Source organism: Xenopus tropicalis, chromosome 8 (genome assembly GCF_000004195.4).
Source record: "Xenopus tropicalis strain Nigerian chromosome 8, UCB_Xtro_10.0, whole genome shotgun sequence".
In the NCBI taxonomy this organism is placed as follows: domain Eukaryota; kingdom Metazoa; phylum Chordata; class Amphibia; order Anura; family Pipidae; genus Xenopus; species Xenopus tropicalis.
In genome coordinates, this window is record NC_030684.2 from 106,083,495 (window position 1) to 106,111,256 (window position 27,762).

General features: G+C 39.1%; 1 protein-coding gene across 5 annotated transcripts in view; it reads left to right on the forward strand.

Moving 5' to 3' along the window:
• numb (numb homolog) overlaps positions 1-24,093 on the forward strand; it is a 62,356-nt gene extending 38,263 nt beyond the window's left edge. For 2 of the 5 annotated variants that reach the window (XM_012967830.3, XM_018096089.2), the window contains 9 exons: positions 4,336-4,410; positions 10,241-10,273; positions 11,478-11,552; positions 15,290-15,430; positions 16,996-17,200; positions 17,810-18,118; positions 18,910-19,050; positions 20,887-21,057; positions 22,250-24,093. In XM_012967830.3, the coding sequence (XP_012823284.1) occupies positions 4,336-4,410; positions 10,241-10,273; positions 11,478-11,552; positions 15,290-15,430; positions 16,996-17,200; positions 17,810-18,118; positions 18,910-19,050; positions 20,887-21,057; positions 22,250-22,938 (1,839 nt within the window). In that variant the 3' untranslated portion in view covers positions 22,939-24,093. 5 annotated transcript variants of the gene reach the window in all.
• Positions 24,094-27,762: the final 3,669 nt, after the last annotated feature.

Genomic DNA, 27,762 nt, shown 5'->3' on the forward strand with positions numbered 1-27,762 from the left:
AACTCTTTAAAGTGCTCACAAAAATACACTGGCTAGCAAGTGCCATGGGCCCGATCAATTAAGGTAGCAGCTGGCTGCCTCTTCTCAGCAGCGCTTGGGCTTTCTGTAAGCTTCAGCCAGCTCAGTTTGGATCCAAGGCCAAATGATGAATTACTTATAATACATTTATCAGTTATTTGATTGTTCTGCTGGGACATCTTTGGCATTCATCTGTTGGCCCATTCCTGGTCCCGCACAAAGGGGAACTGTTCAAAAACTAAAATTGAATATAGGCTTTATCACATGGAAATAAAAAACTTACTCAATATAAAAAATTGTTGCTCTTCATGTAGAAGTTGAGGTCAGATTTTGATTGACAGTTAAGTCCAATACTTCTTTTAGGTGGGCTCCCTTTACTAGCAGATGCATTAAAGCGAACACAAATAACCAACTCCAGCCCAAACAAAGTCTAACATAATGGGAAAAAAAAAAAAAAAAAAGGAACGTTTTGACTCCCCCTGGAGCCGTAATTAATCGCGGCCGGAAAAATGTCCCTCCTCATTACCCTAAGACTGTGTGTGGGGTTTTGTTTTTCACTACATTACAATGATTCCCAGTTTTCGTTACCCAATTATATTTTTTTTTTAAAATGTTTACAAGAATCACAGGTACCACTGACATTAGGTTTCATGTTTACAGTTTCATTGCCAAGTTTAGGATTTAAGGTTAGAGGTTACAAAAATAATGCCGGCAGGTGTCAGACTGTAGATCTTTCTGGATTTTTGCTGTTCTGCTATGCCTAAAATAACTGCATCCAAAGGGTGTTGTGTTGCAAGAATGATTTATTTTTTAGTAGTGTTTAGCCAAAGTTGTCAGCATCTGTTGCACTTTCTGATTTGTTAGGTAACATGTTTAGGGTAAGCAGAGAAGCCTGTGTAGCTCAAAGCAATTATCTGGCTTGGTACAGTTAGTCAGTGTGTCTGCTCTAATGGAGATGGAAAGAGTCACTAGTTACAGCAGGGGTCCCCAAGCTTTTTAACCTGTGAGTGACCTTTAAATATAAAAAAAAAAGTTGGGGAGCAACACAAGCATGAAAATAGTTTCTGGGGGTGACCAAAAAGGCTGTAATTGGTTATTTTGTAGCCCCTATGTGGATTGGCAGGCTACAGGGAGGCTCTGTTTGGTAGTACCCATGGTCTTTATGCCTCCAAAACTTGCCTCCAAGTTAAAAATTCAAGAATGAAGACCTGCTTTGAGGCCACTGGGAGCAACATCAGAGGGGGTGGTGAGCACTGGTTGGGGATCACTGAGTTACGGTATAGCAGGAGTATGCCTGTTCATCTGAACATTCTAACCTGTGATATTTCAAAGTTAATTATATTCTTGTTTCACTTTCCACTTCAGGAACTGTCCCATATATTCTTTTCACCTTTTCAAATTTTATATCTTTTTCAAATGAAAAACGAAATAGTTTTCCCCTGTGCTCCAATTGTTCTTTCTTACCACCTGTTGGATCAGGAGTTTGCAGTTTGATTTGTTTTTTTTTTTACTTGAGTATACAGTAGTGTGCGCAAAAACAATTGGAATGAAGTGTTGGCTAATGTTTTGATATTGCAAATGGGCTAGCCCACCTACACTCTCTGCTTAATCGACCCATAGGCCAAACAGACAGTGACGGAGAACATGTATCTCCCGAGGCACTATGAACTGGCTGGCATGGTACATCAGCAGATTATATGTTATAACCTACCCATCTCAGCACTGGTTGGGTTTGGTGGGACACTATACATGTACCAACAATTGTACAAAACATTTTTGTCATCTTTTATGGAGTAAAGAAGAAGAGGAACTAACTGCAACTGTTACAGAATTAATAAGTATAATAGAGATTGTTGTCTGGAGAATATGATCATGCCGCTATAACTTCTAAACCATATTTTAAGGTCTAAGCCAATGAATAGCCTGTACATCCTGTAATCAATCTCCTCTGCAACAATTTAAGAGCTGTCTGGCAGTAAATAACATGCTTATAAGAGTAGCTTGTTAGATTGGATTTATTAAATGAGGCAACACTTTGTAGATGTAAACTTTTTGTGAAAACACATTGGCATGCAGTGGCTTAGCAGCTGAAAAGAGCTTATGATCGCCCCCAGGGACTTAATAACTTTATATAGGAAACTAGACTGTGCAGGTGAGAGAACTTTTTCAGGCCGAAAATGCTCAGTGGAGCAATTTGAAGTTGAAAAGCCTTCTTACCCATTCACTGCATTTCCCCTTTAAAAGATATCACCAGCCCCCAGCCCTATGGTACAGATACATGTAAATGATTTGGTTTAATGTATGGAAAATGTTTAGTGACATGTCCTTATTTTTATACCAACAGGTGGATATTTGTAACGATAATATATAATAAGGCGCAATGACCTAAAATTGAGGGATATTTCACCTTTAAAAACATAGGTAGGGATGTTTAAATAGATAATGAAAGGAAGTTGAGCCTGTTGTCTTTTTGATCATGTATTTTGCACTGGTTTTAAAATGGAGTAGAAGTAAATGAGTGGACATAAAACACCTGTAGTTTGTTTTTCTATCTTAATGCCTGTTGTGCTGTAATGAAAAGCCTGCAATGAGCCCAGTATGGCCAGGATGGATTGCATGGCAATATGGATCATACTGTTCAAAATGTGTGTTTACATTTATATGTTATGTGTAATTTTTATATTAATATATTAAAATGTCTTTTGAGAAGTATAAAGTTCACTTTGGTGAAAGAATTGATGTATTTGAGATGGCAGCGCTGATTATTCTAGGAACGGGACTGAAGTCTTTAACCTATGTTATATTACATAATGCAAAAAAAGTACTTTGTGCAAGGAATTATGTAAGAAGTAGGATGTTTGTTTTAGGACAAAGTGATGTTTTTCTTTGCCACTGAAAGTTTTCCCCATGATGTTACCTTTTGCAATTATTTCCATAGTAATTAGCATACAATTGGCTTAACTGAGCTGTAAGTGGAACAAAAACATTTGTTAAATAAACTCTTTATTTGACCGTTTAGCAGACACAAGCAGATAGCATAGTTTAAGATTCCAGGCAGGACTTGCTTCTATTGTAAAGAAATTGGATCCTCGAGCCTGCCTGAATAGTACAGTTTACAATCCAGCCCCCAATACTTTGCTATCATGTAGATCTCTGAGCAATCTAGGTTTTTGGGTCAGTTCTCCACTCTCCATGGAATTGTACTTTTATCATGTGTAATTCCACTTAAAGTGACATGAAAGTCAACTTGTAGTATTTTTATTTGTGCTTGAAAGCAATCTGTCATGTTTTCAACAGTCTAGCCGTAGTGTGAAACATGATTTTGTGCCTGAATAGGGCATTGTATGACTTGTTGGGTGTGTGACTTTTCTTAATTTTGGTTCTTTCATATTTTTTCTTCCTAGAAATTCCAATTACTTGTAATTTTTTTTGCACATTGCAGTGTTGGGTTGCAATGTTTAAATTGTGCCAGGGCACTATCTGCAAGAAATGTGTACTTTCTCCCTGTGTCTGCTTGGCGTTTCTCTGCAAATGTCTGTAAAGTGCTGCAGAATATCTTGGGGCTATATAAAAATAGGAAAATAATTTTGCACCTAGCAAGAATGCCCTTTTCCACATTTCAGTGCAGTTCAACTGTCTTTGACATGCCGATTCCACTGTTTGCCAATGAAGGTGCTTTGTCACCTGTGTGAGAGTCAATTTTGCACAGGTGACAACTTTGTGTGTCATTTTACCCTTACCACCCCCACCTTCTCCACCAACCCCTGTTCACAGTTCTGTTAGCCCAGTTTGTCTAAGAAGTTTCGTTTCTGCTCCCCCTTTCTCTACAGTTGCAAATGTACCTGGTACCTGTGGAGCACAAAGATTGTATGAAACACCAGTAAAGTAAATTAAACTGTATTGCTAATGCATCCAGCATAAGCTTCTTGCCATACAGACAACTTATACAGAGCTAAAACATTACACAATAGATTATAAGCTCTATTGGGCAGTCTAAACTTGTGATATTTCCATCCATTTCCCTTTGGCAATCAAATGGAAGTGCAAGTCTACTGTTGCGCGTAGCAGAAGGTGTCATCCCATTTAACACTTGTTTAATGTATTTCAGTACCTCTTGTTCAACCGAAAAACACTAAATACCGGTGAATGTACTGTCTTTGTTGTATTACAGATCAGACTGGGGAGAATTTGGGAAGCACACATTTCTAGAGGGATTGTCTTTAAAAGAAACCACTTTGTTATGAGTCGTCGCTGAGATTCATTCCAAAGATGCTTTCCGCATTGCTCAAGTTACTGATGTACTGTTTTGTTTCTTAGTATCTCGGCCATGTGGAAGTAGAGGAATCAAGAGGGATGCACATCTGCGAAGAAGCAGTGAAAAGATTAAAATCTGTATGTATACCCATTGTTTTTTCATAATTTAATACTGTATTATGAGCAGCCATGATAAACATTTCTGTAGTGCAGAAGCTTTTGCAGGGTGTCTCTAAAAATACAAATCGAGGATTGCTGTAGGTCATTTCTCCATGTAGTGTATTAAATATTTTGTAATACAATGGTATGTAGCTCTTGGGCATGCAGAAGACAATATACTTGCCTTGGAGCGCCACATGTAGCCTCCTGCCCTAGAGCTCAGCAGTCCTTTTCCATGAAACCAAAATGGTGCGTTTGTGTCTCTTTTAGTAATTTTTGCTTAACATCAGTCCCTTTTGCTTACGCTACTTTGCATATTTGTCAGCCGCCACAACTACAAAGGGCATTGCAAAGTTTGCCAGATGACATATACATAGCACAACTTTTTGAGCCACAGTGGAAAAAAGAGCTTTGGTGATTGTCACACTGGGGCATTTGAATAAAGCTGGCATTGAGAGGTTTTAGCTTAAAATCATGAGCAGTGCATTTTAAAACTATTCACTTTAGAACAATTTCCTCACTGGAGTGAGAAATCCTGCAAGGAGATTTTTTTTTCTCCATGTTTGTTTCAAACCACCACAGTGCAACATTTAATTATTTTAATTGTGACATGGTTTTGTATACAAAATCTTAACAAAAAATATTTTGTATTCACTTGCTACATTTTAATATTTCATAATTCTACCTTTTGTAGCAATGACAGCCTTTTTTAATCTGTCATTGCTACACAGTTCTTTGTAGTGGAACGTCCATGGAACCAGTTGGGGTGGAGACACATGGAGCTAATTAGTAGCAACTACTTGTCACGGCTACTAAATGCCAGAAAATACCCTGACATAGGCAATACTGAGACTTGCCTCTGCTAAAATACACATAAACAATGCTGATCATTTACTGATAAATGTCTCTATTTTAGTAGCCACTACAAGTATCTGCTACTAGTAGCTCTGTGTGTATTCACTCAGACTCGCAAGTCTTTTTCGGCGATTTCGGGAAATCGCGCCGCCGCGTGTGCCATCCCGCCGGCGACTTACATGTTCGCCGGTGGGATGGCGGGTCATGGCAACTCGGGGAGATTAGTCGCCCGTGACAAGGGAGATTTGTCGTGGGCGACTAATCTCCCCGTGTGCCAGAGCCCTAAGGGAGGTGGCCACAGGGAGATTAGTCGCCTGCAATAAATCTTTGCTACCTGTGTGCCTCTGCCGTAAAGCAATTGAGTGGGTCCATTCTGTTATTTGGGGGTGCTGTTGAGCTTTGCTAACTTTTCAGCAGTGATTTTGACCCATTCCTTTATGCAGATTTGCTTCAGATTGTTCAGTGTAGTCAGATGACGCTTGTTCTCATCAGTTTTTAGATAGTGCCACAGATTCGTACTTGGACTGTGTTCAAGCCTCTGACTCAGCAACTGTCAGACATTCGGCTTTTATTCTTAAGCACAATTTCTGTACAATGCATAAAAGGGATGGTTGGAAGTGGTATAACAAAAAACAATTTCTTATGGAAAATTATTTTGATTTTAGTGTTTTGAAAAGAAAATCTTAGAGAACAATATAATTCATTGTAGCATTTATTATTCAGTAAAAGGAGAGCGATGGGGAATGCTTTTGCAAGGCTCTCTATTTCACTAGTATAGTAAAGGCGCAGTAAAGATAATTGAATATATGGGTGACCTGCTTAAACTCTAAACTGCGTGCCTGATACATATTGATAAATGCAGCCAAAGATGCTATAAAGTCTACATATAGTGTTAATTAATATAATACACAGAACTGCCATTACCCATGCCTTTGTTATTTAGTTAGGGATATCAGTTTGACAGCTTGCATGTGACTGCATTATCACTTCTGATAAAGATTTGTACAAACTTGCCCGATGAAACAACCCTCAGGCTGTGTGTGTAAATTAGGATTTGCCTTCTGTTTGTGTGTAAGTACATTGCCTTGTACAAGCCAGGGGATTGACTTCTAGCATTTAAGATGGCAGTTTTTCTATATGGGATCCAATGGCACATACTAATAAAAAACAAAACACTGCATATTTTTCTTTTTTTAAATAGCATCTTGCAAATGCCCCAACAGTGCAATGGAAGGGTGCCAGAGACCAAACTGCTAATGATAATGATGTAAAATAACACTGGGCATAGGTGATTGTAGAAAAATCACAAAGCAAACACCTAATTAATTAGACTTCTAGCAGTTCCGATAGATTTGTCTTTAGATCTTACACACCCACTCATCACGTATTAAAATCTTTGCTCATTAGTCTCTCTTGCGTAAAACAGCTTCCCTCCCCCAGATCCATCTGTCCTGTCACTGGCTTGCCCGCTTGGTACAGGCCATCTCTGCAATGCAGTAGAGTCAAATTTGAAAGCTTGGATCCTTTTTTTTCCAAAAATATCATTTTAAGCAGGTACAAGATGCTTCTGTAGCGAACAAAAACATGGTTGCTCACAGTTGCTGGCTAGTACACAGCACAAATGCTTTTTTGTTGATATTATTAACCCGTTCCTCCCTATGGGTCATATTTCTTTCAGCAATAGAACAGACAGGAATAAAGTATACATTGTGAATAAATATGTATTCAGTGCATTATGAAGACAGACTTTCTGACGCATTTATGTGTATATGGAAATAATAACCCTTTCTGCCTAAACCATGAGGCTGGAGTTGGCCAATTTCTTGCTCCTTTCTCATGTGCTCTCCCAGCTTATTTAATTATCTTATTTATGTTTGACATGTTTAATGTGTTTTCTTGTTTTAGCAGGTTGTGTACAGAAAATGTAACTTTATATAACATGTGTTCATAAAGTTTTAACAATTAACCAATGTAGATACATTTTCAGAAAATCAACCTTGCATGAACACTTCTTTCTTTATAACTCTTCTGGAGTGCTTTTGAAGTAAACCATGATTAACTTTTCCCTGAAATGAGGTAGCTGTGGTGATATGTCTTTAGCTTCTGCTAGCTGCAAGGCTGCCTTTATGGATGAGGTTGATGTACAGGGTCACTGAACTTGGCAGCAGAAGGCACGTCTTTTCTTATTAGGCACAGTCCCTTAGTGATTTATGCCATGCTTGCATTATGTTCTCAGGCAGGAATTTTTACCTTCCTTTAATGCCAGAGGATTTTTTGACAGGTTTTGGAGCTAAAACTGTGATTCTTCCCTGAGGCAAGAGTCTTCCTCCAACCATAAACCATTTGCTAGGGATATGATTGATCATATATGAAAACAAAGGTTGTAAGAAGAAAATGTGCCTTCCACCACCATAACTACACACCCACAGCAATTTTTATTGAAAATATCAATGCTATAGACGCTATTTTTTATTTTTACTGTGTACACAAAAATCCTTTGTACGCACTTTTAAAAACAACATGTATATATTCATCACTACTAATGGCAGGCCAGATAGCACTGCCATGGAACATTTGTCTCTTAAGTCATGCCAGTCACATAAACTCAGTAGCTTTTGGTGGCAATGGTGATCATAAATATTGTTCAGCTGCAACTCCCATCCTCTTTTAATAGCCTTTAAAGTAACAGTAACACAAAAAAATAAAATTGTAATTAAGGTATAATTCACTGTTGCCCTGTTTGTGTGTTTGCTTCAGAAACACTACTATAGTTTATATAAACAAAGCTGCGGAGAGGGGGTAGCTATTTAAATTGATAGCAATACATAGCAGATAACCGATACCCTCTGTAAAACACCATTGTATCTGTATTATATCTGTTATCTGCTATGTAACCTGTTCCTTCTCTCTTTTTTTTGAATGGCTGCCCCCGGGGCTACACAGCAGCTTATTTATATAAACGATAGGGTTCCTGAAGCAAACACAAACCTATTACCAGTGCAGGGCAACAGTACATTATTTTTCAAATACTTTAACACTTGTTACTGCTCCTTAAAGAGATGCTAGTGGACCATGTGCTGTAGCTTTTTCTCATCATTCAGGTTTCTTTCTGTGTTTTTTCCTTTCTCTTCTGCTCCTGGATTTATCAAGAGCCTGAGGATTTTTAGTGCAACTGAAAAACCATTTTGCTGCCAGACTTACTGGTTGTCAGAGCTGTTTATTACTCATGTGTTCAGTAATTCCTGGCTTTCTAAGTGACAGATCACGTGCAGTGAATCACACATTTAGGCATTATTCATAATCATCACCCGTGCACACACTTTTCCTCATGGTATGAACAAGTGCAAAACCAAACTGTGACTGTCAGCTCCCTGGAAGTGAATGCCTGAATGGCATCTGCAACATGTGACAATTGAGGTCACACTCCTGACATGCTTTAGTCAATAGAATTAAATACAAAAGGTGAGAAATGTCTTCCCTTACATGTCTGGGCTTTTGGCTAGTTTATATATTTCTCAAGCATTTAGACAATGAAAGCAGTATGGAGATCTCCTGACTGGTAGGATCATTTCTATTATGTCAGTACAAGTGGTTACTGAGCATTGGCCACATTATGGCATGTCTACGTGTATTTTCACTTTCATAGACGCTAACCTTCTGCTGCCTTGTTCCACTAATTCACCTATGTCCAACCTGTGGCCTTCCAGCTACCTCGCTTCAACTTCTGACCAGTGCACAGTGAGGGATACTGGGAGTTGGAAAACCACTTCTGTCTAGTTATTACTTGTAGAAGATATCAAAAGCTAGCCAGCCTATGAATATCAAATCTAAAATCTTATTTCTTCCTTTTTGTTGTCATATGCAGAAGTTGTGGTTGATCATTTTAAGGATGTGTTAGAATCAGTAACTTTTCACTGCAGACATGTTAACTTTTTTCTAGTATTATGTAGAAGGGATATTCAAGACAAATCTGCATTCGGTATTCAGTTTTTATTTTTGTAGTTTTTGAATTTTGCTTTTTTATTTAGCATCTCTTTTGTTTGGAATTTCACCTCCAGTGCAGTTGATAGGGTTTTATTTACCCTAGCAACCAGGCAGTGGTTTGAATAAGAGACTGGGATATGAATAGCAAAAGGCCTGAATTGAAATTAATAGTAACAAAATCAGAGCCTCTCAGAGCAATAGGCTGGCTGCTGGGGTCAGTGGCAGAAGAGGAAGGCAAATAATTCAAAAACTACAAATAAAAAGATATTCAATAACATGGTAAAAGTTAATTCAAAGGAGAACTACTCCTTTAATTGCTAAAAATTAATGTCAAATCATGTTATTCATATGCCTATCTATAAAAGGAATATTGTAGTAGAAACTATTATAGCTATGAAAAAATGTTGCCATTCCTCTGTTATAAAACTGAGCTGTTTTGTAGTAACATAGAAAAGTTTGTCTTGGGCCAGTAACCTGTTACTAAGGTTTTATTGCCCTCACTGCACAGTGATAGTACAGGTTACTGCATCAAGGCAAGCTGTCAGGGCAATCTTACTATCTAACCCATTGCAATGCATGTCTGCAGGGAATCAGTTAGGGTTTTCCTGTAGATGGATCCATGCCATGATTACCCCCATAAAAACTATGGACTTATTAAGGGTATTTCAGATCTAAAAAGAAAGGAATAATAAATTCAAATGTCAAATATTTTGTTCTTTGCATGGGGCATTGCAGGGTGGCTGACTAATATCGCACCATTTCCTTCCGCCAACTGTCGCCTCTTCAGGACACCCATGTAACCCCTGTGCATGGTTAGGCTTTTTTCCTGTGTGCTTCACTGCAGGATTAACTAATACCTTCTATATTCCCCAATCTGTTCAATGCATGTTGATTAAATAAAAAAGTAATGGGAGACTTGCAGCTTCTGGCAATAATAGTGCTCGACTTGTCCCTTCCCCTGTTCCTCCAGGAAAGGAAGTACTTCAAAGGCTTCTTTGCAAAAGTAAGTTCCATGCGCGTCTGTGCTTAAAATGATAAGGAGTTACACACTGGTACAGTGCTATCTCTTTGTATGCCATTCATTGCATTATAGCCTTACATACCTTGCTTCAGGATGATTTCTACTGAAGGAACTGAAAATTTTTACATATTTTTATTTGTTCTACATTCACGGTAAACTCTCAAAATTAAATGATATCCCTGTGGTAAAGCAAACTTATTTTTTGGGTAAAAAGTACAATTATATTAGTTACCTGGCAGCTCCCTTACACTCAACATCATATAGAACTCTTTTTTAAGTTGACCACACACAGGAGGATCCACTCATCAGGATAGGTCCAAGCACTTCTTATCCCAGAGGGTGGGAGTGAATGGGGTTCTGGCCTTTCTTACTATTATCTGAACAAGCCCTGGTCAGATATTAGTCTGTGATGCCATTATTTACACAGACCTAAAGGGTGCCAATTAAAAATGAAAGACTTGCCAACTTGGCAGTGGGTGCTTTTTACTTGTTTGGTGTTTGATCTCTTAAAGATATGGGTTCTACTGTATTTAGTTTCCCTTTATATTCCTTCATGGCTGCTGAGGTGATCCTAGAAACCAGAGATTGGCATATTATGATGCTAGATTCTAAGGCTGCATACTGTACATGTGTGCATTCTTCCACATAGCAACACCTAGTGGGTAACTGATTTCTGTCTGCCCTGTGGGTCTGTGCTCATTTCTGCAGTCATTGATAACCACTTTGACACTAGAAGACCAGAGAAACTTACTGCTCAGGTGCTGGTCAGGTGTTTTCCCTTAAGTCGTTGGCATATGGCAGGGGCCAATTTAAGGTGCTTTTTAGCAATCAGCCTAAAATCTTTTAGCACAAATTTACTCGTGAAGTAACTCCTTATTCAGGTGTGCCAGATTCTTAACATTTGTGCAGATATTTGTAATAAATATAATACAGATTTACTCCATTGCAGAAATGTTTGATGTGTTTGACATTTAAGGCGCTACTCTCTTTCCTCCTTGCATTGTTTCTATAATTCTAGCTTCCTCTAGGTGTCTGGAGAAGCATGGATCCTGGGCTTATGGGGACTGTTGGGTTTTTGTGGGGTACTGATACATGCTTTTTTTTTTTTTTTATCACTTTCAGTCTTTCAATCCATAACTGCTGTATAACAATCACCATGAAAATCTTTTCTTCATTCTTTTTAAAGAGCGGCAAGAAAGCAATCAAGGCCGTCCTGTGGGTTTCAGCTGATGGACTTCGAGTTGTGGATGAAAAGACAAAGGTTGGAAGATAAAAACAACTACTTTTTAGAAAAGGCGCAATAGCTTCATATGTCCCTTTGTATCTGCCTTAAGGAATTATAATGAGAAGAATAAATAATGGCGTTTCTAACAATTCTGCATTACGTACACAAGGGCAGCAAGGGGCCCTTGCTGTAACGCTCCTATTCCTAGAGCCAAACGATCAGATTAGAACAATATTGTCCACCTTAGGTGTACATATCAGGGGAAAGACCCGCTCATTCGGCAACCTTGTCAAACAAGAGGATCTTATAGTGTATGGCCACATTAAGTCTCTCATTGCCATAAATCCGACTTGGTTTTGGAATGGCTTGAAACTATTATGGGTGTGGCTACACCAAATAAATGCTGTGTTCTCCACAGAGCATTTTCTAGCCAAGATGGGTGGGGAAAATATATACGTATGGGTAAGCTAAGGGACCCCTCCAAGTGTTGGACTGTAAAGTTTAATACATTAGGTTATATCATTTGTTAGCAGTCAGCTCTTACCAATCCTGTTCTTTAAGAGCAATTAATGTACATATGAAATTGTAAAAAATGCTCTTGTAATGCTTCAAGGGGAATTTCACCTTAAATGGCACGGACAATGGCTTTCTAAAAATTAGTCTTCACTAATTTCACTATTTTTGTTTTTCGACTCTCATGTTTGTAACCTGCACTGTTATCTGGTTGGTTTGGCCCGTTTAACCTTGCAGCCAGCCAGTTTTTAAAACAAAAGTCTGGAAGAAGAATAGGAAAGGGTCTGGATAGAAAGATGCATTGTTTAAAAAATTATGATAAAAATTTTAGCTTTGAAATAATTGCATTTTATGGTTGCCTGATGTTGTAGAGCCCGGCAAGAGAGAGAAATTGTCTGGCAATATCACTGCCTGCATCATACTAAAGGGTAGTTCTGAGTTGAACTACTGCTTTAATATCAGGAAAAGCAAACAATGCATCAAAATGGCTAATCTTTACGGAGTTGGTACTGGGAAACATGGGTTGGGGTAACCCAACTGATTCATTTTTAAAGCATTAATTGTTAGTTTTGATGTAGTATTTGGGGAAAAAAGATTTGTCAACACCAACTACACTAATTACAATCTAAACATGTGTCCCAGCCTTAGTTTCTTCTTAAAGGGCATGTATGCTTTATTGTTAAGATATCTTCAGCAAGTCCCTATTGCCAAAATAAGCATTTTCACAATCAACAAGAAATAGTGGAGACAGCCTCCTCCACTGAGAGAGTGCAAGACCCAAGATTGAGTAAGGGCTCATAACATTACACAATTAAAAAGAACTACAGATTTGCTTTCAACGTATTTATTTTGGTAATAGGGGCTTGCTAAGACTTTTAACCAAAATGTGAAACTTGTAACAATGTGAAGATCTCTTTAAAAAGACTCTCATCTTTCTGTTTTTTCATCTAAAGAATTCATAAATATGTATTCTACCTGTCGAGTGGCACAGAAGGACCGTTTAGTTGCTAAAAAATGGAGTGTATGATCCCATACAGTGGTGTGAAAAACTATTTGCCCCCTTCCTGATTTCTTATTCTTTTGCATGTTTGTCACACTTAAATGTTTCTGCTCATCAAAAACCGTTAACTATTAGTCAAAGATAACATAATTGAACACAAAATGCAGTTTTTAAATGAAGGTTTACATTATTAAGGGAGAAAAAAAACTCCAAATCTACATGGCCCTGTGTGAAAAAGTGATTGCCCCCCTTGTTAAAAAATAACTTAACTGTGGTTTATCACACCTGAGTTCGATTTCTGTAGTCACCCCCAGGCCTGATTACTGCCACACCTGTTTCAATCAAGAAATCACTTAAATAGGAGCTACCTGACACAGGAGTAGACCAAAAGCACCTCAAAAGCTAGACATCATGCCAAGATCCAAAGAAATTCAGGAACAAATGAGAACAAAAGTAATTGAGATCTATCAGTCTGGTAAAGGTTATAAAGCCATTTCTAAAGCTTTGGGACTCCAGCGAACCACAGTGAGAGCCATTATCCACAAATGGCAAAAACATGAAACAGTGGTGAACCTTCCCAGGAGTGGCCGGCCGACCAAAATTACCCCAAGAGCGCAGAGACAACTCATCCGAGAGGCCACAAAAGACCCCAGGACAACATCTAAAGAACTGCAGGCCTCACTTGCCTCAATTAAGGTCAGTGTTCACGACTCCACCATAAGAAAGAGACTGGGCAAAAACGGCCTGCATGGCAGATTTCCAAGGCGCAAACCACTTTTAAGCAAAAAGAACATTAAGGCTCGTCTCAATTTTGCTAAAAAACATCTCAATGATTGCCAAGACTTTTGGGAAAATACCTTGTGGACCGACGAGACAGAAGTTGAACTTTTTGGCGTGTCCCGTTACATCTGGCGTAAAAGTAACACAGCATTTCAGAAAAAGAACATCATACCAACAGTAAAATATGATGGTGGTAGTGTGATGGTCTGGGGTTGTTTTGCTGCTTCAGGACCTGGAAGGCATGCTGTGATAGATGGAACCATGAATTCTACTGTCTACCAAAAAATCCTGAAGGAGAATGTCCGGCCATCTGTTCGTCAACTCAAGCTGAAGCGATCTTTGGTGCTGCAGCAGGACAATGACCCAAAACACACCAGCAAATCCACCTCTGAATGGCTGAAGAAAAACAAAATGAAGACTTTGGAGTGGCCTAGTCAAAGTCCTGACCTGAATCCTATTGAGATGTTGTGGCATGACCTTAAAAAGGCGGTTCATGCTAGAAAACCCTCAAATAAAGCTGAATTACAACAATTCTGCAAAGATGAGTGGGCCAAAATTCCTCCAGGGCGCTGTAAGAGACATAGTAACATAGTAAGTTGGGTTGAAAAAAGACATACGTCCATCAAGTTCAACCATAATGCCTATATATAACCTGCCTAACTACTAGTTGATCCAGAGGAAGGCAAAAAACCCCATCTGAAGCCTCTCTAATTTGCCGCAGAGGGGAAAAAATTCCTTCCTGACTCCAAGATGGCAATCGGACCAGTCCCTGGATCAACTTGTACTAAGAGCTATCTCCCATAACCCTGTATTCCCTCACTTGCTAAGAATCCATCCAGCCCCTTCTTAAAGTTATATAATGTATCAGCCAGCACGACTGATTCGGGGAGGGAATTCCAGAACTTCACAGCTCTCACTGTAAAAGACTCGTTGCAAGTTATCGCAAACGCTTGATTGCAGTTATTGCTGCTAAGGGTAGCCCAACCAGTTATTAGGTTCAGGGGGCAATTACTTTTTCACACAGGGCCATGTAGGTTTGGATTTTTTTTCTCCCTAAATAATAAAAACCCTCATTTAAAAACTGCATTTTGTGTTTACTTGTGTTATCTTTGACTAATAGTTAAATGTGTTTGATGATCAGAAACATTTTGTGTGACAAACATGCAAAAATAAGAAATCAGGAATCATTCCTGGGACAAGCAGGGTTTAGCTAGGCCTCTGTATATTGTCACTAGAGAAAATTTTTCCTTCAATAAAGTAACTTTTGTGAGCAAGAAATGTTTTATTGCAGATGCAATCTGTGTTAGTAACCTGTATAGAGTAGGTCGCCATGGAAAGCATTTGCACAATAGCTTGAGAACTTGTGACACTGAGGTGCCACCTTCTGGCAGAACAGAGTGCATGGCTTCCTGTACTAAATAACCCTTGGGAATTTCTTTGCACTAGTACTAATGTTCTGTGTGACTTTTTAACATTCCAGGATCTTCTGGTTGACCAGACTATTGAGAAAGTCTCCTTCTGTGCTCCAGATAGAAATTTTGACAGAGCCTTTTCTTATATCTGTCGTGATGGTACAACTAGGCGATGGATCTGTCACTGCTTCATGGCTGTTAAAGATACGGTCAGTACATTAACCAGTTTGCTCTTAACCAATGGATTAACATTCCTAAAGAAGAATTTATGAAATTAAGATTAGTATTTTATAATAATGACAGGGCTGCCTCCCTCGGCTTTGTTACCCTAAAATCCATTTCTTTAATAGCTCAAAGGGGGCACTGCCATTATTCTGCACAGCAAGCAATAAGATTTTAAAAAAAGCATATATGAATTAAATTCCCTTTTCCTTTGCTAATTAGGAGAGGCAACAGTCCTGTTAAACACAGTTGAATATGACCGGGTCTGGGCATTAGAGAAATGGGTAACTGACTGCACCTTGGTGTAGTGCTGTCTGTAATAGCTTTCTATTGGCATAAGTTGGAGTCATTGGATAATTCATTGCACCATGCAACCCTCTATCAGTTGAATACATGCATACCCAACCGTCAGTATCTAGCTCCATGCTAGAACTATATAAGATAAGACGCAAGCTCACAAAGTTTACACAGATGCAGTAATCCATAGCAATATGATTTTTACTTTCTAAAGGGACCGGTCACCCTACAAAATAATTCCATATTCTTTTCTATTGTGTTTGTCAAGCAAAATAAATTTCACTTACACTATATAAATTTTAAACTTGTTTCCTTCAGTCTTGGGATTTACAGTCACAGCAAGCTGGCAAGGCACCATTTTGTGGACACTGTTATTAAGGCAAGCTTTGTATCACCCCAAAACCTTGTGTATTTTTTGCCAGAATTGGGGACCTGATGCCCATGCACTGGATACACAATTAGATGGTGAGGTGGGAGGGGGATAAGTGAGTGCTGAATGGAAAGTAAAGGTAATTGTCTGTCCCACCTCTATGCCTTGGGCATAGAGGCGGGGCAGGCAATATTTGATTGACAGCTGAGATTTTTAAATGCCTTAATAACAAAGGAATTCTGATTTCATGTTTATTTTGAAAAAGCTTTTTATGTCTGGGTGACAGGTCCCCTTTTAACAGATGAACAGTAAATGCCACTGATTAGTTACCATAAAGCAGTTCTGACCAACTTATTACAGGTAGTGGGCCAAATATCATATAGCATGTTCTAGGGCCGGATTAAATGAAAATTATGTCATACAGTAAAGTCTTTGGAACCTTTATACAGACTGGGTTTTTTTTTTAAATACTTTGGAGGGCCCTCATTCAGTTTGTGGGCCTCTAGTTGCACGACCATACTATAGATGATTAGAACTGTAGTAAACTTTGCAGCTTTAATTAGCAGTTTACATCATGATTTCAAAGACAAGGAAAAGTGCATTTTTGCCCAGGCTAGTGCTTTAGTTTAGAGGAAACAACACCGTGTTTACTGCACCCCCTTGTGCAGATTCTTATTCACACATGCGCAGTAGCATATCTATCCCATATGACCATCATTTTGCCCACCCATCAGGTCTTGGGAATAGAGCAAAGCATCTACCAATGAGTTAAAGAACCTAGCATTTAAATATTGTAATTGTAAAAATAATGTAAATGTAGAATGTCATTGTGATGTTAACAACCTGGCCAGTACTTTTCTGTTAGTGTCCCTATTACTCTAACAGGGCGAGAGGCTCAGCCATGCTGTTGGATGTGCATTTGCTGCTTGTCTTGAGAGGAAGCAGAAGCGGGAAAAGGAGTGTGGAGTGACTGCTACATTTGATGCCAGCAGAACTACTTTCACCCGGGAAGGCTCTTTCAGGGTCACCACAGCCACAGAGCAAGCAGAGAGAGAGGAAGTCATGAAGCAGATACAGGAATCCAGGAAAGGTAATATCTGTTTATGTCTAATGAGGTTTGATAAATAAGGTATAAATTTAAGTGAGGAGGTCAGCAGAAATAGTCTGTTGAAGTGACTTAGTTAAAGAAAAACTATACCCCCAGAATGAATACTTAACTAACAGTTTATATAATGTTAAGTGACCTATTAAAGTATCATGGCAAACTGGAATATATATATATATATATTTATATCAGTAAGTATTGCCTGTTTGCATCCTTTCCCTTGATCCACCATTTAGTAATGGGCTGTGTGCTCCCTCAGCGATCAGCTGACAGGAAATAATGTAGCTCTAATGGACCCCCTCCTCTTGTTGGACTTATTTACATGTTTATTGTCATTTTCTAGGAACTTTATTACATTTTATTTGATTCTCTATGTGTATTTTTAAAGCTTTATATTTTTCTTCATTGAGGAGCCTTGGTTCATGATGTATAAATTACTGACATTGAATAATATGTTCTTTATCCAATATGCCATGATTTTACTAAACTATCTTAACTGTATGTTAGAAAAGTACAGAAATGCAATGTTTGATCTCTGTTAACATCACAAGATCTGAAGGGTGGCTCAATTACTCCATTGCCTTGCATTTGCAGAGCTGGAAGTGAAAGCACCAGTCGTACCAGCAGCACCTTCAACAACTGTGTCTTCCACTCCAACCCCAGTGCTACAATCCTCTCCAACCTCTGAGGTGTTTGTGGTCCAGGACAGTAAAGATCTAAATTACCCCCATGCAATCCCTCGAAGGCATGCTCCTGTGGAACAGCTTGCCAGACAGGGCTCCTTCCGGGGTTTTCCTGCTCTCAGCCAAAAAATGTCCCCATTCAAGCGTCAGCTTTCCTTAAGGATCAATGAGCTGCCATCAACTGTTCAAAGAAAATCTGACTTTCAGGCTACAAATCCAGGTGAGGCCATCCACATCTATAGGTTAAACATAAAGGTCCATAACGTTGTACATCACATGGTGTAACACATTTTTAGGCTGATGGCCCATGGGGAGATTAGTCGCCTGTGATTAAATCTCTGCTACCGTGGGCGACTAATCTCCCTGAAATGGCTTTCCATTGGCAATAAAGTGAATTGCTTGTGGAAAGGCATATTGTCTCTTTGTTTCCCGAAGTCACACAAAGTTTTCGTTTCAGAAGTTTGAACTTCAGAAAACAAAGCAAAGCATAGACCTTTCTAAAAGCGATTTCACTTTATAGCTGGTGGAAAGGCATTTCGGAGAGATTAGTTGCCCACGGTTAAATCTCTGGTATCCCAGCAGCCTAAGAGATGTTGTAAGTTAAGATGGTGAATAGATTAGCCTTGTGTGATATAGGTAAAGCTATCCTATCCTAAGGCTGCTTGTTTTATAATTGGTTCAATACCAGAACTCAGTGTTGCTCACAGTTTGAAAAGTTTTTCCCCAGCTCATTTTCAAACTAAACTGGGTTTTTCTCAGCATGATTTAAAGCAGGTGGTTTTTAAAACTATCATTGGTGAACTTTGATTTCTTTATCTGTCTCCAGATGCAGCACATCATGTTGATAGTGTCATTTTAAGTCTGTACTCCCTACTTGTTAGTTACATTTTGACCTGCTGGTTAAATGCATTAGCTTTTCTCTGCATGAGAACATTTTTAGCTCATTATCTCTCTAAACTTGCTTTTCCTATGAGGTGAAACATTGCTAATGTTTGCTGCGTTATATTTTAGTTGCAGAGATGGAAGGAGAAAACGACAGCATAAGTGCCCTGTGTTCCCAGATCACAAACACTTTCAGCATGCCACCTGAGGATCCATTCACTTCTGCGCCCATGACTAAAGCCACCACACCACAGTCCCCACCTTTTGAAGGTTTGTAAGCCTGCACTGATTCACTGTTCTAATGTACGCTTCACTGTAACTCATTGTAGTGGCATTTTATTCTGATAACAAGATTATTATATGTAGCAGTATTCATTCCAAGAAAGCTCTGTATGTAATGTTTTGGGGGATGCTCCCCCTTCCTCAGGTGCTCTTGAGGAAGGGTGAGCATCCCTCAAAACGTTGTGTGCAGAGATCCCAATAAAATAACTTTTTTTTTTTTTTTTTACTACAATTGCTGGATTCGAATGCCATTTGTTACAGTTTTGTGTTGTTGCTACGTATTGGGCTCCTGGGCAACAGAGCTTAGAGATCTAAACGTCATTGCAATCATTGAATATGTTTTCACAAGATTGGGAAGTATTTTCTAAAAGCTCTGTATGGCATAAAGTTTAGTTTCTTAGAGAAACTAAAAAAACTTAATTACATTTCATTTTTTTCAATAAAACCTTACACACCAGTGACAATGGGAGAAATGTTGAGATATATATATATATATATAAATAATATATATAAGATCTGCTTATGTTTTGAATTGAATCAAGAATGTCTTGTATAATTTGTAATATAACTTGTATGGGCGTGTTGGCTAATCCTGTCATGCATGCTACCAACCATTGGCAGAATGTTTACACGCGTATAACTCCCGCCCTTTGGTGCTGTGTTGTGGTATATATGTATTTGTGTGTATGCTTTGTGTATGTATATATGTTTGTGCATATAGATGTTATGTGTGTATAGTCATGTGAAAAATAAGTACACCCCGCATAAGAATTTCCTTTTTTACATACATATGAATAGGTGATCTTCATTCAAACCGTATATAAAGATAAAGCTGATGAAATTAAACAAAAAAACAAGGAGAAATTGACTTTGCACTCATTTATTCAAAAATAACAGATATGTCATTCTATCTGTGGCAATACCTCTAATACATGCCATTGGCCCTTTTGGCAGAAACAATCCCAAGTACAACTCTCAACCAGTTCAAACATTAAATGGGAAATAATTATTTTCTTCTACTCAATGCAAAACTTTTTCAGCAGTGCAATGTGATTTAGATCCAAGCTTTCACTTGGCCTTTCCAGAACCCTTTATTTCTATTTTGAACTAGTCCTTGGTGAATTTACTGGACTGTTAAAGGCAGTGATCGCCAACCAGTGACTCAGGGACAACATGTTGCTCACCGCCCCCATTGATGTTGCGGTCAGTGGCCTCAAAGTAGGTGCCCATTTATATATTTTTGGCTTCGAGACACATTTTAGAAGCACAGAGACACAGTTTTACTCCAAGCAATGCCTCCTGCAGGCCAGCAGTCACATGGGGCTAACAAATAGCCAATCACAGTCCTTACTTGGCATCCCCATAGACATTTTTTCCATACGTGTGGGGCACACCATCACTTTTTACATCTGAGTGTGGTTCACAAGTAAGAAAAGATTGGGGGATCCCTGATTTAGGGTCATTGTCATGATGCAAGGTCCACTTTCAGTTGTGCATCAATCAATCTGACAGATGGTCTCACTTTCTTCTCACACATCCTTGAACACATCCAGTTGGTATCCAGCTCTTTTTGCAATTGGTTTTTGCCAAACATTTCTTTTTGCATTGAAGCCAAACTATCTCGCCTTGTTTGTCCAGAGCACATTGATCTCCTTTATCTATCAGTATTATTAATAAGAAGATCAGATCACTGCGCACGTGTATGTGTGTATATACAATATATATACTGTGAAATCGCTGCCCAGCATATAACATATTTCTCACTGCTTCTGTTTTTATGTGTGTTCCAGCACAACTAATATCACGTTTTATGCTCCTTTTTAGTAAATGGCACTGCCTCTGCATTCAGTTTGCCTGCTGCTACACCAACACCAATCTCTGTAACCAGCACCGCAGCAGCACCTGTGCGTGAGACCAACCCTTGGGCAAATGCTCCCGCGGCTTCTAACTTACCAGTCACTACCACTGGGACACTGTCTGTAGCCCCCTTAGTTGGTAAGACAGCTGTGCGCTTCTTTGTGTTTCACAGCATAGAAAAAGACATAGAAATAAGTAAAATGAAGATTTCAAAAATTTGTCAATCTGCTTGCAGCTTCCATCTTTTCCACCCGTCTGATTGGGCTAAAGTAAATCAACAGCCGTTTTGAAGAATTTGTGAAACAAATTCCATTATATTTGAAGTGCAACACACAATGATTCTTCACAATAAAGCGCCCAGTGCAAACAATAAAACAATCTCCTCCATCGGTCACTGTATGATAAATATGCCCACTCAAAAGTAACAACGTTTCCTCAAAATTGTAGACGAAGAAGCTAAGATGCACACAGGAAAATGAGGAGGTGGAATTTGTCTATTATGGCACCACAGAAAATAAAACACAGTGGGGCAAATTTTTAAACACTGGGCAAATTTGCACCAGGGCAGTAACCCTTAGCAACCAATCAGTGGTTAGATTTTTCCAACCAGCTGCAGGTTGAACACTAAAATCAGTCATCTGATTGGTTTCTATGTGTTATTGCCCAGGTGCAAATTTGCCCAGTGTTTATAAATGACCCCCCACAGACAAACCAAGAAATCCTACTCGTCTCTGTATGTGACACAGACACACAGTTTAGGTTTATTATTTGCTACATACAGGATTATTATTTGCTACATACAGGATTATTATTTGCTGCATACAGGATTATTATTTGCTACATACAGGATTATTATTTGCTGCATACAGGATTATTATTTGCTACATACAGGATTATTATTTGCTACATACAGGATTATTATTTGCTACATACAGGATTATTATTTGCTGCATACAGGATTATTATTTGCTGCATACAGGATTATTATTTGCTACATACAGGATTATTATTTGCTGCATACAGGATTATTATTTGCTGCATACAGGATTATTATTTGCTGCATACAGGATTATTATTTGCTACATACAGGATTATTATTTGCTGCATACAGGATTATTATTTGCTGCATACAGGATTATTATTTGCTACATACAGTATTATTATTAGCAGCTACTTGAAAGTGGCTAAAATAGCATTCTTTGATTCATGCATTTGTATAACAGACTAGTTTGGAATTTTGACACATACTCTGTTGCCCTATAAAAGGGTTGAGGTTACAACTTGAACTCCTTTCATATGTATACTCACTGTTTTAACTATTTTTTCTTAGGTCCTGTCCCTTCATCTGGTACTCACCAGTCAAACCACAAACGAACACCCTCTGAGGCAGACCGTTGGCTTGAAGAAGTATCCAAAACAATCATGCAAAGACAGTCTCCAGTTCCTGCAGTCCCAACTCAGCCTATGGTACAACCTGCCCTTGCCGCACCACAGCCTAACCAGCCTTACCTGGCCAATGCTTATGTGACCTCACAGTCTATGCCTGTCTCTGTTGTCCCAGGTCTGCACCCTCCCTTCATGCCTGTGCAGCCACCATACTCTGTAGCCAATGGAATGAGCTACCCAGCTTCCAGTGTTCCAGTTGTTGGCATAACCCCTTCTCAAATGGTAGCTAATGTTTTCGGAGTTGCAAGTCCACAGGTATTCCAGCCTAAGCCATCTCCAAATTTAGCCACACAGCAAACCTATCCAACTTATGAAGCATCCAGTGCATCCAGCAGTCCATTCTATAAGCCTCCTGCCCAGCAACAGAATGGCTCTGTTGCTTTTAATGGGGTTGAAAGTAGTGGGTGGGAATTGGGCGCTAAGAGCCAGCAAGCTCCAGCTGCCCCTCCTCCTGTAGACCCATTTGAAGCTCAATGGGCAGCTCTTGAAGGCAAATCTAGACCACGTGCAAACCCATCTCCTACAAATCCTTTCTCTAGTGACCTTCAAAAGACTTTTGAAATTGAACTATAGAGTTGGACTGAACAAGCAAACAGTCTCTGTGAGGAGTAGCAGTGTTTTAAGGATTCCAAATCTCTTCTTGCAAATCCATCTCTTTAGAATTACACATAAAAGGACCAAGAGGGGGGGCATGAAAATTCCATTGGACAGTAACTGCAATGGAGGTCTGTGGGAATATTAAGAATATCCATCCCCACAGATCTCATCTACCCTGCGTTGGCACAGAAAATCAGAGACGAACCTGGACAGTGGTCATGGCAAGGCGGGAGTAAAACTGGCCGCCCACTGGAGATATGACTCTCTGCAGAACCACTGCAGTGCCTGAGCTTCCATATTGAAAGATATGTGTAAATATGTATGGAGACTGAAAGGGGGGTGGGGGGGAAATGTTTAACTGCCTTTTATGCCAAAGGGGGCTGGAGCACACTGTTGAGTATTGCATTGCAGCCCGCTCTGGCAGCAAAGGGCTCAAGCCAAAATCTTTATTTTTATGCATTACAAATATTTTAAATAGCGTGGGTTAATTCATAAGTTTGTAAGTAATCTTGCCAAAGGTTAAACGAAGCTGGAAAGTTCAGTTGTCATTAATTGTATATAAGATTTAGCTGCTATTTCCTAAAGAACTGGACTGGCTGTGGTTTTATTTTCATGCGCTTTAGGCCACCTTCCTTGTATGTAGCACATTGCTTTAAACAATCACGACCAAGAGAAATATCTCTATTATACTTTTAATGAAAGAGCAGTATTGCATGGTGTAACAGCCATAGCGGACTATTTTCTTTCCTGTAATCCGATATTACACAAGAAAGATATATATATTCTCTATATAAATGTTTCTTTTTGGCATACCGCTGGAGTTTTTATATATGTATACTTATATATATTTATATATTAATATATATGATTATATATATTAATATATATGTTTTAGACTTTTAATACCACTATGATCTAATGCACAGAAGACTTTATTTCATTCTCATTATTGACTTTCACTGTTTCTGTAAATTCTTTTCATTCATAGTTTTATTTTTTTTATTGTATACCTCAAATCATCCTAAGCACACACTCTCTTCTTTATGTGTAAATGTTGGTTTCGCATCTATGTGTATATTTGTACTGATTTACAGTCTTCTTTAACAAATAAATGTTGGTGGTGGAAAAAAAGCTTCTTTTCTTGTGGTTTTCTTGTGCTTGGCCAATTGTAGTTTTTTTTTTTTTGTTTTTTTTTTTACTTTTCTGTGTTAAATGTTTTTTTGTTTTTTTTTTTGTATTAAATCCGTTTATTTTCAAAAAGATAGTAAAGCTTCACATTATACATTTATAGCCTTTTACATTCAGACAATTTTGTTTCCACATTCTTTACATCTTATCTATTTCTAATATAGATACCTTAGAAAGAGGCTATCGTATATGTTGAGGAATAGAAAGGAATGAGGGAGGGTAGGGGTAGGACTAGGTAATGATAGAGGAAAGTAAAGATGAGTGGAAAAGAAATAGAAAATACAAGAAAGATATAAACTACAGAAGTGGTGCGGTCTTCCTGTGTTAAATGTTATGCTTTAAAGCAGTGATCCCCAACCAGTGGTCTGTGAGTGACATGTTGCTCACCAACCCCTTGGATATTGCTCCCAGTGGCCTCAAAGCTTATTTTTGAATTTCTGGCTTGGAGGAAAGTTTTGGTTGCATAAAACCCAGTGAAAAGCCAAATGGAGCCTTCTATAGGCTACCAGTCCACATAGGGGCTAATAAATAGCCAATTATAGCTCTTATTTGCACCCCCAGGAACCTCTTCCATGCTTGTGTTGCTCACCTACACTTTTTCCATTTGAATGTGGCTCACAGGTATAAAAGGTTTGGGATCCCTGCTTTAAAGTCTCATCACAATTTGACATTTTTCTTGTAATCTTCCTGTGTCTAATTATCAAACCTTTAAACGTTTTATGCGTAAATACGTCTGAGCTTTAGGCTGCCATACTAATCCAATGTATTTGTGTGTCTCATATGAGGAAATGTTCTATACACTAACGGACACTGCAAATGAATATGAACTTGGCTGTATGAGCAGAATACCTCTTCTGTGAAAGGAGTCTTGTGAATTAAAGTGGCATGAAGCTTCAAAGCTATTCTATGTAGAATGTCCAGGGAGCAGATTTATATAGGGATGTTGGTTGGGTTAAGTAATAGAAAATATGGACATATTACTACTCGGGAGCTAAAGGAAGAAATAAAATGCTTTTTCTTTTTCTAACCAATAGTTTCCTGATTTTATCCAATATCTACAGGACACAAGAACTGAGTGTCATGGTAAAATCACCCCTTAATCTTTACGAAGATGCCAAAAGTCTTTGGGATACATCAGAGGGCGACGAAAGGAACCCCCTTTTTCCATGTTACTTTAAAGGAAAAATAACACCAAAAAAAAAAGTTTATCAAAGTAATCAATATAGTATGTGTGTGTTTGCTTCAGAAACACTACTATTGTTTATACCAGGGATCCCCAAGCTTTTATACCCATGAGACACATTTAAATGAAAAAAGTGTTGGGGAGCAACACAAGCATTAAAAGGTTCCTGGGGGTGCAAATAAGAGCTTTAATTGGCTAATGAATAGCCCCTATGTGTACTGGCAGCCTACAGGAGCCTCTGTTTGGCATTATACTTGGTTTTTATGCAGCCAAAACTTGCCTCCTTACCAGAAATTCAAAAATAAGCACCTGCGCATCCCAACAGATTTGCCAGATTGTGTGAAGAAGATGGGAGTGTGAACTCTGGATTGGCGGTTCTAGGTGAGGCTGATCTCTCTAACAGCCGGGAGACCAGTTTCACTAGTAGTGGTGGGGAGGAGAGCAGAGCTAGGCCTAAACAGATGGTGGTTATAGGGGATTCGATCATTAGGAAAGTGGACAGGGTAATCTGTCAAGCGGATCGCTTCAACCGGACAGTTTGCTGTCTTCCTGGTGCCAGGGTTCGGCATGTGGTTGATCGGGTTGACACATTATTGGGAGGGGCTGGGCATGACCCGGCTGTCTTGGTACATATCGGTACTAACGACAAAATGAACGGTAGGTGGGGGACTTTAAAGAGTGAGTTCAGGGATCTAGACTCTAAGATTAGGCAAAGGTCCTCCAATGTCATTTTTTCGGAAATTTTGCCGGTGCCACGTGCAAGTTTAGGGAGACAGCGGGAGCTTAGGGAGCTAAATGCGTGGCTAAAGTCTTGGTGTAGGAAGGAAGGGTTTGGGTTCCTAGAGCACTGGGCTGACTTTTCCTTGGGGTACAATCTATACAGCCCTGACGGATTGCACCTCAATGGAAGGGGGTCTGCTGTGCTAGGGGAGAGAATGGTTAAGAGGCTGGAGGAGTGTTTAAACTAGACAAGGGGGGGGTGGGTGAGCTAGAATTCCATGGGAAAATTAGTGTAGACGGGGTAGGGGGACTAGCAAAGGGTTGTGGGGGAGGAGTGAGGGGGGCATATAGTTTATCAGATAAGGAGCTTCCGTTACAAGGAAAGCAGTCTCATAATTGCCTTAGCTCTAATTCTCCCTTAGCTAATGTAAACATCAGAGGGAGAAGTAATAATCTCCGCTGCATGCTGGCTAATGCGCGTAGCTTGTCGGGTAAATTAGGGGAGCTGCAAGCTATTGCATGTATTGAAAATTATGATTTAATAGGTATCACTGAGACCTGGTGGGATGATAAATGCGACTGGGCTGCGAATGGTTATACACTTTTTAGGAGGGACAGAGAGATTAAAAAGGGTGGAGGGGTTTGTCTTTACGTAAAGTCAGATTTAAAGCCATGTAATAAAGACATTACCAATGAAAACGTTGAATCTCTTTGGGTAGAAATTTCAGTAGGGCTGAAGGTCACAAAGAAAATGATCATTGGTGTATGCTATAAACCACCCCGTATAGATGAGGGGGATGAGGCACAGCTATTGTTGCAAATGGAGGAGGCTTCAAAACTGGGTCAGGTTGTTATTATGGGGGACTTTAATTATCCGGATATTGACTGGAGTAATGGGGTGGCTAAGTCAGAAAAAGCTAGTAGGTTTGTAAATATGCTAAATGACAACTTTTTATTTCAGGCAGTTCAAGAACCCACTAGGAATGACGCTATTTTGGACCTGGTAATATCTAATAATAATGAACTTATCTCTAACATTTGTGTGGGTGAGCATTTGGGGAACAGTGATCACAACATGGTCTCCTTTGAGATAATGCTGCAGAGACAGCGCTATAAGGGAGTAACTAATACGCTCAATTTTAGACGTGCAGACTTTGCCAGTATAAGGGCATCTCTGCAATGTGTCAACTGGGAAAGGCTTTTCATGGGGTTAGACACAGAAGGAAAATGGAACATCTTTAAAACATTGCTTTGTAGGTATACACAACAGTATATTCCCCTTGTAAGCAAGGAGAGGCATCGCAAAGCAAAACCTTTATGGCTGAATAAAAGTGTTATTGTCGAGGTTGGTAAGAAAAAACGTGCTTTTAGGGCATTCAAGTTAGCTGGGACAGCGGAAACTTTCATCAGGTACAAGGAAGAAAATAAAGCATGCAAAAAAGCTATCAGGCAAGCTAAAATAGAGATGGAAAGGGATATTGCAGCAAGGAGTAAAAAGAATCCAAAATTATTTTTTAATTATGTGAATAGTAAAAAAATGAAGCAAGAAGGGGTGGGAACCTTATTATCACGGGGGGGTACGTTGGTTGATGAGAATGGGGAAAAAGCTGAAATTTTGAACTCTTATTTTTCATCTGTCTATACATCTGAGGAGCCAGATAATGAAGGCTTCCCTTTTAATATGCCCAGTGCTAGTAATTTAGCTACTG